The sequence below is a fragment of the Microcaecilia unicolor genome, chromosome 5 (genome assembly GCF_901765095.1).
Source record: "Microcaecilia unicolor chromosome 5, aMicUni1.1, whole genome shotgun sequence".
In the NCBI taxonomy this organism is placed as follows: Eukaryota; Metazoa; Chordata; class Amphibia; order Gymnophiona; family Siphonopidae; genus Microcaecilia; species Microcaecilia unicolor.
In genome coordinates, this window is record NC_044035.1 from 78,900,761 (window position 1) to 78,913,687 (window position 12,927).

The following is a 12,927-nucleotide window of genomic DNA, read 5'->3' on the forward strand; positions in this document are numbered from 1 at the left end:
GAAGAACAATGAATCAGTAAAATGTCCTCCAACAGGAATTTAGAAAACAAAAGAAAGCATACAGTAATGCTCATGAAGAGGTGAGGGTTAAATGATAAAGTATTAGCCAGAGTGTTGCAAGGACAACTGTGCTGATATACTGTACTGGATTCTCATGAGGAGATGGGGGAAGTGTCCTCTGCAAAAGGGTCATTACTCAGCAATAAGAGGCTATAAGAGGGATGGCGGATTCACTGCTGGCTTTGCTGACTGTAGGATTTTTCCTTGAACTTCAGAAAAACAAGAAGGCAGCAGCGTTTGCTACTTGCTGTACTGTACCTATCCAAAACCCAGACATGGCAGAAAACTATGCTGTGGATGAGGGCAAAGAAGATCAAGCACTGGAAACTATCTTTGCAGAGATCGAGTCCCTAGAGCTACCCCTTGGAAACACTTTAAGGTGGGTAATTTTTTCCTACATCATATTTAAAGATCGAAGTAGTTCAACACCAGTGTGTCAAAGCAACAGAACAATGCACAAGCAGGAGGTGATATGTCTGTTCCCAAAGTTAGAAATATGAACTTGGCAGTAGGAATACAGTTTGGATCCTGAGATGTTGAATGAGTTACCATTTCATTTAATTGATACGTGACTGTCAGGACACAGGGTTACTGAAGAGGGTAATGACTCGTCTAAGAGCAGCAACCTGTTCAAATATAACAATATTATTGCACTTAGATACCATGTATTTATTTCTACAGTGTGAGGTAAAAAAAAAAAGTAACTCCCTAGAGTTTTTTTTTGCTGTTTTCTCAGCAACTGCTTAGAATTTGATTGTGAAATTTTACAGGTTTATTTGAGATTATCTTTAAACATGGCAAAGCTACAGACTTTTTGCGTGACCACCCAGAGATTTTCACACATTCAAAAAATATTGCACTGTAAAACTACCACTATTTGAAAAATGAAATGGGGGTACCAACTTACTGTTAATGATGTCACAGTGACGTAGACTTTTCTCTGGGGAGCAATGTTGGAGGCCTATCACAAACTCAACCCAAAGCCGCAAACAATCACTGAACTCAAGGAAGCGCTAGAGATGATCTGGGACAGCTTGTCAAATGGACCAATCCACAAGGCTGTTAAGATTTTCTCAAAGCAACTGAAGGCTTGTGTTAAAGCTGGGGGTGGACACTTTGACAATTCACAGTGACTGCAAAATTTTGACACATTGTTAATTATATAATTTGAATGACATTATTTGTACAATGTTGTAGCTTGAACATTTTTAACACGTTAAAATTGCTAGGTAGTAACGCTAAGATGTCAGTAACATCAATGTAGAATAAAATAATTAAATGTTGTTTAATAGTAATACGTATGATGATTAATAGGTATATAAAATTTCAGTACAATGATTAAATAAGTACGTAAAATTTCTCGTTGAAATTCAAAGCGGTTGCTGAGAAAACAGCAAAAAACTCTAGGGGGTTACTTTCTTTTCCTTCATCCTGTATACTATGAAACAAATCTAAAACTGTAGTGTTAAATCAAAGAATTCCCAATTCAAAAAAATTAAACTAACTAGTGTAGACCCTCTGAAACCTAGCAGAAGCCTGCATATATGTGTGTGAGTTTGGGAAGAGGCAGAGGAGTGTTTGAGACGTGTAGGGAATATGAATGTGTTTGCAGGGGTAGGACAGAGGGGTGTGTGTGTGTGTGGGGGGGGGGGGGGGGGCGGCGGCACTGAAGCACAATCCCACGGATTCTACATAGCAACTTAAATTGTATGCACAAATCCAGTCATATTCTGGATTTGAACAGGCAACTTAATTAGTTAACAAGCCAATCAGTGCCGATAATTGCCACCTAACAATCAATTGACACTAATTTGCATTAATTAGAATTTACACGCAGAACTAAGCGTATTCTATAACGTGATGTGTGTAAATTCTATGTTGAGTAGTTGGAAAGGGGGCATGGCCATGGGTGTTGAATGGGTGGGTTGTTTCTAAAATCTATGTGCGTGGTTATAGAATACACCTGTCTGTGTGTAATTTAGGTGTTGGCATTTACACCAAGTTTTACAAAGGCATAACTGCTTGTGACTAAATTTAGTCATGCAGACAGGCGCTCAGCATATTCTATAAACCGCATGGAAATTTAGGCTTATTCTATAAAGTGTGTCTCAATTTAGGCGTACTTTATAGAATATGCTTAGGCGTATTTCATTTCGGTGCCCATGTTTTAGGCATAATATATAGAATCTAGTCTGATATGTGTATGTGCTGAGGGAGGGATGGGATCTTCTGTGTAGGACAAGGTGGGAGTGGAGGACTGGTTCCACAGACATGCATTCCGCACTTGCAGTGGTTCCTCCATTCTTTTGTTTGTTTGTTTTCTTTTTTTTGCTATACAACCTTTGCAGCTATGCAACATGTGTACCAACATCTTCTGTTCCTCTGGCTCTGTTCTCCTCTGCAATTGTTTAATATAAAAACTGCCTTCCTACTGAAGCTGACTTAGCCCTCCAGCATAACTCTCTCTCTTGCTTCCACCTTCTGTTCCTCATACAACCCTCACCTTCCTCACACTACACACCCTACAACCCTTACTCACCTCACACCCTACATGCCACCCACTAGTACTGACAAAACACATAAGAATAGCTATACTGGGTCAGACCAATGGTCCATCTAGCCCAGTATCCTGCTTCCAACAATGGCCTGGTAATCCAGGTCACAAGTACCTGCAAAAACCCAACTAGTAGCAACATTCCATGCTACCAATCCCGGGCAAGCAGTGGCTTCCCTCATATAAAGCTGAAATGGGATTTGAACCTGGGTCCCTTGGTTTACAATCCACTGTATTAACCATTAGACTAGAGGGACCAGTCTACTCTCAATCACATACCCTAGACACCACCTCTCACCTATAATGCACCCACCACATACTATCCCTTACTCAGTACAATTCATAATCACTCCACTGAACTCTTCTCACCACCAGGTACCCATGTAATACTCCTTACAAAGCACACAAAACACACAGCTTACTCTGTTGCACAAGGGGGATGTAGGATGGATGGAAATACCTAACAGAAACCTTCACCTATCACAGATCACATACCACCACATTGGAGCTCATTTTCAAAAGAGAAAAATGTCCAAAAAGTGGACAAAATCTGCTTGTTCAAAACAGTGTTTCTCACAAAAACATCCACATCGGTATTTTCCAAAACAATTTTTAGATGTTTTTCTAACAAGTCTGTCAGAAGTGCATTCAAATCACAAGGAGGCGTGTCAGGGCATGTTTAGGGCGGGATCTCGGTATTCCTAACAGCTGGACGTTTTTCAGCCATAATCAAACAAAACTGTCCAGGACTAAAACAGATGTTTTGAGCTAGACCTGTGTTTTTATAACAAATAAGGCACAAAAAGGTGCCCTAAATGACCAGATTACCACTGAAGGAAATCAGGGATGACCTCCCTTTACTCCCCCAGTAGTCACTAACCCCTCCCACCTGAAATATGATTATAAACATTACCTGCCAGCCTCGGATGTTATACTCAGTTCCATTAGAGCAGCATGCAGGTCCCTGTAGTAGTCTAGTGGTGGGTGCGGTGCACTGCAGACAGGTGGACCTAGGCCCATACCTCCCCCTACCTGTTACACTTGTGGAGGAAAATGTGAGCCCACCAGAAATTAATTGTAACCACAGAGGTGCCCCCTTCACCCATAAGGTCTATGGTAGTGGTGTACAGTTGTGGGGTAGTGAGTTTTGGTGAGCTCAGCAGACAAGATAAGGGAACAATGGTGAGTTGTGTACCTGGGAGAATTTTATGAAATCCACTGCAGTGCCCCACAGGGTGCCCCATTTTTCTTTTTTTGAAAATGACCTTGTGAAGAAACAGTATGCTTTAGGTCTGTAAAATATATTAGATATTTTCCTGTTTTATGTCCTTTAGTATATTCTCCTATTTGGCCAGCAGGTAGTGTTTCTTTGCTGTAAAGCTGTTATAGGGAACTGAATGTTTCGTTTCAAAACAAGCAGGAAGCAAGCAGCAGTATACTTTAAAATTTGTTGTCTGGGTCTGATTGGCCTGGAGTTTGAAAAATTACCCAGTAGTACTGGCTGTTGCTTCAGTCTTACCCTGGGAGAAAAGAGAGGCAGATCTCTTTGCTGAGGCTTGGTGAATGTCTGATCTTCCCAGGTACTGTTTAGACAGTATGCAAATGTTTAGTTAATGTTATAATTGATCCATATTTCAGTTACCTGTTACTGGTTGCTATTTGCACTATTTTGTTCCACTGTTCAATATTTTTAAGAGACTAACATAAATGTTTGTTCGCCCTGTTTGTCTGGACTAATAAAGAATCCTGGTGGTTTGTGTATTGGGTCCGTGCTTTCAGGGAACTGTGGGACCACTGGGAGTGTGGGCCCAGTAACCTAGAAATCACTGCAGATAACTTGAGAGTGGGAGACTCGGCCAGAGGTGGTTGTGATCGAGTTGGAGGGAGGAGGGTGCTAGTGTAGAGCGCAGGTGCAGGCAGACCTGAGCTGTGGATAGACCCTCTAAGTAGCCAAGGCATAACCCCAGGCGGGTGGCTAGGCATTTCGTGACAGACCTTCTTTCCTATTCAGATTTTCGAACTTAAACGTCATATTGAAAATATCCCTTATTGTCTTCCAGTGAAATTCCATCCTCAGTTTAAGAGCTTTTTGTTATTTTTAGAAATGTTGTTCAATTTTCCATTATATGATTTGCTATCCAAACTGCAATATCATACGTAGGGCTTCTGATTTTAGACTTTAACCAATAAACACTGATATAAAAAAAAAAACCTGAATGCAAAAAAATTAAAATAGGTGTGTATTGGATAAACATTGGAAATACACCTAGAAATAGGAGCCCTAATGATATACCCTCTTCTTAGAAGCATTCTGAGGTCTAAAAGGCACCATTTAAATGTGTGGAGAGATACAGGCATTTAAATGTCATTAGAAGAGGGGCCTTTTAGATATCGAGAAGACAAGTGCTCCTGATAACAAAGGGGTGTAGTGAGGGTGGGGAGAGGGAGTGTTCTGGGTGGAACTACAATACAGATGTGCGTTCCCTATCTGAAATAGGTAGTGCACATCTGCAGCTGGAAACCCAAAATATAGACCTTCACCAAAGCATGGCTAAGTGCCTATCTAAGGGGCAGTACATCCCATTCTGTTGGTCCCATTATGCTAACACTCCCCTCGGCACACAATGGTATGAGCCTTCCCCCACCCAGCATCAACGACCCCCTTTCAGGGCAACCTCAAGACCCCCTGAGACAGATTCAGGAACCCCCCCACCAGCATCAACCATCTTCCCAGATGGCGAACACCCTTGGGGCTAAAATGATATGAAGTGTCCTCGGCTACCACTCTCCCCCACCCCAGCCTCTGGAACCTACTGTGGAGTCCCTAGTGTCTAGTGGGTTGGAGTGATGCCCACTTGCTCCCCACTCGTATCCTCCTGGAACTCAAAATAGCTGCCGAAACCTCTATCGGTAATACTACAACTATTACTGCTGGGGGGGGGGGGGGGGGGGGTCAGGCTTCCACATATAGGAAAAATACGCTTACATGGAAGCATGACTCCTAGCAGTAATATCAGAATATTACTACTAAAGGCCTTGGTGGCCATTTGAAACACAGGTAGGCATGAGCGACTCCCAGGAAATCAAGGGTCTGGGTTGGGAGGGTGGAGGTACTGGTGGCCTAAGCGCCTCCTTCATGTTATTTTAGCCCTGGGGCCTTCACTGCCAGGGGATGGGCCATCCAGAGGGGGGTTGTTGATGCTGGTCTTGATGCTGCTTTGGTGGTGGGTGTAATGCTGGGGGGGGGGGGGGGGAGGAGGTTCCTGAAGATGCCCCAGAGGGTTGGTGATGCTGGTCGGGGAAGAGTATTGCAATACTGGTGGGGGAAAATGGTTTGAGTGCTATCACGGGTGTGCAGTGTTTGGCACTGCCACATCTGTAGTGTTAAATTATCACATTGACGTGTAGTACCGAACATGACATGTCTATCTAGCAGTGGGATAGGCATTTATTATTGCCATCTTGGGTGCTCCTACTAGATGTCCTGCCACTGGGATGTCTATGCAGGCATGTATTTTAGAAGGTAATCTATGTCAGCAGACCTTTTTCTAAAATACTTGCCTAAATGTAGGCATCCCAACTTGTATGTCTCTAGGAAGGCTTGTGGAGCTGCATTTTAGAAAGGCTGCACCTGTTCTTTGCACTCTAGCCAACAAGAATTGCTGATGTCACTACATCAGGGGTGTGCTGGTAAATTTTTAACAACAGGCTCTCTCTCCGGACATATCCAGCTCTGCAGTTGGAAGGGCCAGGGGTGGCGGGGGGAGCAACAGTTGTCTCTCTCTCCTCCCTACCTTGGTGCAGGCACACTAGGCATACCTTTGCTGGCAGCCAATAAATGGACTGCCACCACTCCCAAGGTCTTCCTCTGAGCAGCATGCTGGAACTTCTCACACATGCTCGAGAAATCCCAGCTTGCTGCTCAGAGCTGGAAACAAGGAGCGGGGAGCAGCAGCAGTCTATTTACTTGGCTGGCAGGGCTCAGCATCCCCCCACCAGCAAAGTAAAAGAGAATTCAGCAGGGGGCCCAAGCCCACATTTTGGGAGCCAGTTGTTAAAGTAGCCATGGAGGGCCCTACTTTAACAACCGGCTCCCAAAATTCTTAAAAACTTAACAAACGGCTCTTGCGAGCCTGTGAGAGCCTGCTCCAGCACACCACTGACTACATCATCCATTGTTTGTAAGACACCCACACACTAGTATAGTCTGTTATTTGGGCTAAAGTGAAATTAGTTAGAGATTAGGTCTGAGAGAAATATCTTATCCTTTAAATAGTACATGGGGAAAGGAATGAGGGCGAGCACAAGGAATCAGCACAAAGAGGGCGGGGGGGGGGGGGGGGGGGGGGGGAGAAAGTGAGTGAAAGGGGCCCAGGACAAGGGCCTTCAATGTATAGAGAGGTGGAGGTGGGGAAGAGAATGCCCCATATGTACAAAATGTTCTTGTAACAGCTATTTACCTATCACTAACTGCCTCTACATGGTTCCAGGCTACCTCCTCAAGACTCACTTGCACCTCTCTGCCAGCCCCTCTGTGAATTTCTGTGGGCAAAACTCAAACCTTTTTGCAAGGATAAAGAAATGAGTAGCTGAAAGGTGATGAAGTCTAGAGTGCAAGAACAATATTACAGCAGATAGAGGCTGGGGGTGGTGATGAGGCTTAAGGGGTTTCAGGAGGGGGGAGCACTGTGGAAAATGACTGAGGCATAATGGGGGAAGTAGTGAGATAAAGAAATGGTGAATGAGCAGACCGCTGAAGGGTAATTTTATAACAGGCTACCTAGATTGTAAGTACAAGTAGGTGCTTAAGTGTTTTAATATAACTCTGGAACAAAAACTGTTGAAATCACAACTAAATTGAGGTCATGGATATTTATATCAGCTTGGAGCCAGGCATAAATGTCCACACATGAAATATGGGCGATTTGTGCAGAGTTTCAAAAACACATGCATCAATTGTGACTCCACTCACAACCTGTTCGTGAACATACCTACACCTAGGTCGCAAAAAACTACATTTGTTCCTGTCGTTGTATTTTACAATATAGGGAATCTTATATGGCATTTTACACATATAAAACAGCATTTGAGTGTGAAAATGCTTTCATAAAATTAGCACTACAGTGTGAAGAACACCTCAAGAAATTTTACGCACTTTATGGAGTATACCTTTCCAGTTGTGATAGAATGAACTGTTTAAACATTTAGGGCCCTGTTTACTAAGCCGTGATAGAGGTGTGCTAGTGTTTTTAGTGCATGCTAAATGCTAGAGACACCCATAGAAATATATGGGTGTCTCTAGTGTTTAGTGTGCACTAATTTTTAGGACACGCTAAAAGCGCTAGCACACCTTAGTAAACAGGGCCCTTAAAAACTTGTTTTCAATTCTCAGGACTAGATGTGTTTATTACAGTAGATGTGGTGATTGTTGGAGTTTGAAGTACTGCAGAAGTGATGAAATGATAACAATATCAGTCTCCATAACAACAGATTCTATCATAATATAAAAGCCTTATTATTCTTGCCAGAATCTGTCAAAAACAAGGCACATTGAATACAATATATACATAGTACTTGTGCTAGAGTATTACGGAGGAGATGATGATGCAATGCTGGGATAGGGTGATAAATAAAAAAAGCCCTTCAGTAAGGTATGACCAGGTGTAAACTGCGGAATATTGCACAGCTTGGGTATATTATCAGGTAGGAGCCTGAGGACTACGATGTGTCTTTATCCAACCATGATGTATATCCTCAAGTCACAAGTGTGCTACTGCAAGTAAAAAGCTAAATAACGATATGAAAGGCAATTCTGTAACTGGGCACCCGCATTTAAACACCTCTTGCACATGTGAATTTACAGCACTTATGCTTTTTTAAATTAAATCAACTTTATTAAATTTGAAACAAATATACAAGTGCAAATCAACACCAAAGAAGATTACAATGAAAAAGAACAATTCCCTCCCTCCCATCGATGAACTGTGAAAATAAGAAACTAACTGTACACTTACCCATGAAAAGGGTAGCAGAGGGCCTGCTCGTTGTTCTGTAATGGCACAGCATGGAAAAATCAACAAAGCAGATCGTTATGAAAAAATGTAATTTATTAATAGATATTAAAAATTATATACAGTACAGCCCGACACAGGCCGTGTTTCGCCCAGCAGGGCTGCTTCAGGGGCTACACAATGATCCTCTACTATCAAAATATGGTAGATTTGATGAAACCAAATGTACTGAAGACCGCAGTCGTTAGTATATATATTGAAAAAAACAGCTCAACCGAATAAACCAGAAAAATGTGCTGACAGAAGATATGTCGGACACTCTCTTGATTCTTTTTTCAGCATTACCAGAATCAAGAGAGTGTCCGATACATCTTATGTCAGCACATTTTTCTGGTTTATTCGGTTGAGCTGTTTTTTTCAATATATATACTAGAAGATTCATGACTGCGTTCTTCAGTACATTTGGTTTCATCAAATCTACCATATTTTGATAGTAGAGGATCATTGTGTAGCCCCTGAAGCAGCCCTGCTGGGCGAAACACGGCCTCTGTCAGGCTGTACCATATCTAATTTTTAATATCTATTAATAAATTACATTTTTTCATAATGATCTGCTTTGTTGATTTTCCGTCTTGGAGTTTGCAGACCATCTGCCGTTTTGCTTCAGTGGCACAGCATGTCAATGAAAGGGGGCATGCTCATGGGTGGGGCTTTCCCGTGGAAAGGGTAGCAGGGGGCCTGATTGTTGTTCTGCAATGGCATGTAAGTGGCATAGCATGTAAATGAAAGGGAGCATGCAGATGGGTGGGGCTTACCCGTGGAAAGGGTAGCAAGGGGCCTGACTGTTGTTCTCTAATGGCACTGTAAGTGGCACAGCATGTAAATGCAAGGAGGTGTGCACATGGGCGGGGCTTACTCACAAAAAGAGAAGCAGGGGGCCTGATTGTTATTCTGTAATGGCACATATAAGTGGCACATGGGTGGGGCTCCCAATTATGTGGGTAGCTTACAGAATACTGTAAGTTAAACACGTTTATGTGACTGCGGTTATGCCAGGTCTATGGCTGCTGTAAATGTGGGTGCAAAATATAGGGCACACCAGTATCAACTCTATAACAGAATTTGTGTACCCAGACACCATTATCAAATAGGCTCCCACTGTTGTCCTTGGGGTACTAAAATGGAGACTAAACAGAATTCTAAAATTGCCTCCATAGTGTTTTGATTTGGTCTAGAATGCTACACTGAGATATCACAGAGTCAGAAAATTCAGCAGCCAGCCACAGGTCAGAAATTGTGCCCATCATTTTCATACTACTATTTATAGCATAAATGCATGGCCTCTACCCTTTGGAAACTAAGGAGGTGGTAAAGTTTCAAGTTTTATCCCGCCCATCATACCATGATTTCTGGGTGGCTTACACTCTATTTATTTATTTATTTGTTACATTTGTATCCCACATTTTCCCACCTATTTGCAGGCTCAATGTGGCTTACATAGTACCGGAGAGGCATTTGCAGACTCTGGTGTAAACAAATACAGATTGATGTTGTGGTAAGAATAAAGTTCATATGGTACAGCCACATAAGGGAATTGTACAACGGAAGGGGTGCGTTATGTCCATTACGTATTTTAGTTTTGTTGAGTAGCAGAGATCAGGCATTTATGGTGGATTGGTAAGGTATGCCTTTTTGAACAGGTAAGTTTTTAGTGTTCTCCGGAAGTGTAGATGGTCGTGTAGATGGTCTATAAAGAAAGACAAATAAAAAGAGAGGGGGAGACTAGACTAGACATAAGGAGGGGAAGGGGAGATGAATTACAATGCTGATAGGATAGAATGGGATTGTACATTCTCTTAATCTATGTTGAGTCGATGGGGAATAACCTCAGGGCAAACATACTAACAATGGGTTCTGATCAATCAACTATCTATACTGAATACTGAGTGGCTGCAATTTGAAATTTTTGATCTGGCAATATTACAGCTGCCACACGACTAGTTGGAGTAATGGAAACCACTTTGGATTTGGCTAGATTTTAAATTCTTTTTAGGCTTCAATAGCCTAGGTGCTGCAAAGTTATTACAACATGGCTGCTCTGACATTTTTACAATGGCAGTCTTTAACACAGGCTTCTAAAAATAGATTCTTTTAATGCTTCAGTCCTTTTGTCTCCTCACAGCAAGCAGTCCTGCAGCAAGTACTTTCCACCATTTACAAACAAAAGAATTATTTATTACAGTTTTTATGGGAAAATGTGCTATACATCTATTAAGCAGTGAACTCAATTTATCGATCCCTAACTAAAGATGACCTCAAATTCTGAGGATTCTTCATGTGAGGTCAAAATATCCTCTCACAGCTATAAACTTAGGGCTTATTTTACAAAGTCGCACTGGTGATTCCTGTGTGGCAAATGAGAGGAAGCCCATTTAATGGTTATGGGCTTCGTCTCATTTGCTGTGTGGGAATCGCTAGTGCGGCTTTGTAAAAGAAGCCCTTAATATGTTACTATCTCTATGCTACGGATATATAATAACATTTATTTTAAATAATCTGAGAGAGGCTAATGTTCAAAAGATGGTCTTTATAACTGTCAGAATTAAGAGGGTACCAACAGAGGAAGTCCCGCCTCTTTTCCTCAATCAAGCTCTAAAAAGAAAAGAAAAATGTATCCACGTTTCCTTACTCCCTCCTCCTTCATTAGCATGCAGTGCCAGCTAGGAAACACTCATTCCTCATTGATGTCAGAATTTGAATGGAATTATTTCAATTTTTGGCCTGCATGATTACACAGTACCAAGATTTGATTTCTATTCTTGATTTATTATTTGTGGTTATTATTGCTGTTATTAGTTTTATGTATTTTATATCTGTTTGGTGTACCTCATCTACTAAAGCTAGGTGAGCTATAAATGCAATGAAATACACAAACCACATTAAGAGGGGCATTTTCAATAAAATGTCTAAGTCTGATTTTGGATGTTTTGCTAGAAATGTACAAAATTGACTGGTGAACTTGGCTATTTTCGTACCTGAAAAATGCCTACCTTTTTGTGCTCAGTGTGTTTTTCTTCGGCACCATTTTGGAAAAGAAAACATCCAAGAGAAAAACACCCAAAAACTAGCTTTTGGGATGTCTGGGAAGCATTATTCTTAGTGGCCACAAAGACATCCCAGCAGAGCAGTGGGGCAGCCTAGCGGGCACTGCAGTGGACTTCATATAAAAGGTCCCAGATAAACATCTCACCAAAATCCCCTTATATTTTATGGTGAGCCCTCCAGGAGCAGAAAAATACCTACTGTACCACACATTCCACCTAGAGAGCTGCATGGGAATGGGGTTAGAGGGACTCTCATGGGGATCCCTTCTAGGATGCATAGGACTCCTGCAGGAAAGGATGCAAAGATCCCTCAGGGATGAATGTAGGTCCTGCAGGATTCCTGCAGAAGTGTAGTGCCAGGCCAGCTTACCTATCTTTTTCTTGTACCATGACAATTATAAAAGTGCTAAAAAAAATTAATGGATATGGTTGATGGCACTGAAATCCCCATACGCATTGAGAGGGGAAGTTATCAACATAGGCTTCTGTTGAGTTATTTTATCACGTTAGGTTATTTTAGAAAAGGGAATGGGCAGGGATGAGAAGATTACTTGCAGGGACGGACAGGGATGGAGATTTCAGTGGGGATGGCGGGATGGAGATTCCAGCAGGGATGGATGAAATTTCTATCCCCCTGCAACTCTGTAATTCTACCACAAGTGAACCAGTTAGGGTGGGATAAAGGCCTGGGTTCTCTTCTCTACAATCCACTGCACGGACCACTAGGCTACTCCTGGGACCTTCCTGCTGCTGTAATAGGAATGGCCATCATATCTGAAGCTGTCTTATTGCCCCCAGTGTGTACTGTCACATCGTAGGGAGCTTGGAGGGGGTCAGTGACCACTGGTGGAAGTAATCCCTTAATCCTTCCAGTGGTTATTTAGGACACCTTTTACAAAGCTGTGGTAGTGATTCCCACACAGCAAATGCAACATAGGAACTGAATGGGCTTTGTTGCATTTGCCATGCCAGGAATCACTACTGTGGCTTTGAATAAGGAGTTCTTAGTTGTAACTGAAACAGGTCTAGCCCAAAATGTCTTAATTTTGGCTCCAGGCATTTTCATTGTGTTCTATTATTACAGAAAATGGTCTGTCTTTTGATTTTACTCGTGTTCCACCTAAAACACATCCCCAACCTGCCCTCTTGAAATCTGGATGAACTCTGGAGCAAAATATCTAAAATCAGGAAGCCAAAA

The 12,927-nt window shown here is 42.1% G+C and overlaps 1 protein-coding gene across 2 annotated transcripts in view; it reads left to right on the plus strand.

The window, feature by feature from the left end:
• The first annotated feature begins 303 nt into the window (after nucleotides 1-303).
• Nucleotides 304-12,927, plus strand: part of EXOC6 (exocyst complex component 6) — a 276,968-nt gene continuing 264,344 nt past the window's right edge. For both annotated transcript variants that reach the window (XM_030203010.1, XM_030203011.1), the window contains exon 1: nucleotides 304-439. In XM_030203010.1, coding sequence (XP_030058870.1) covers nucleotides 336-439 — 104 coding nt within the window. In that variant the 5' untranslated portion in view covers nucleotides 304-335. The remainder of the gene's footprint in view (nucleotides 440-12,927) is intronic.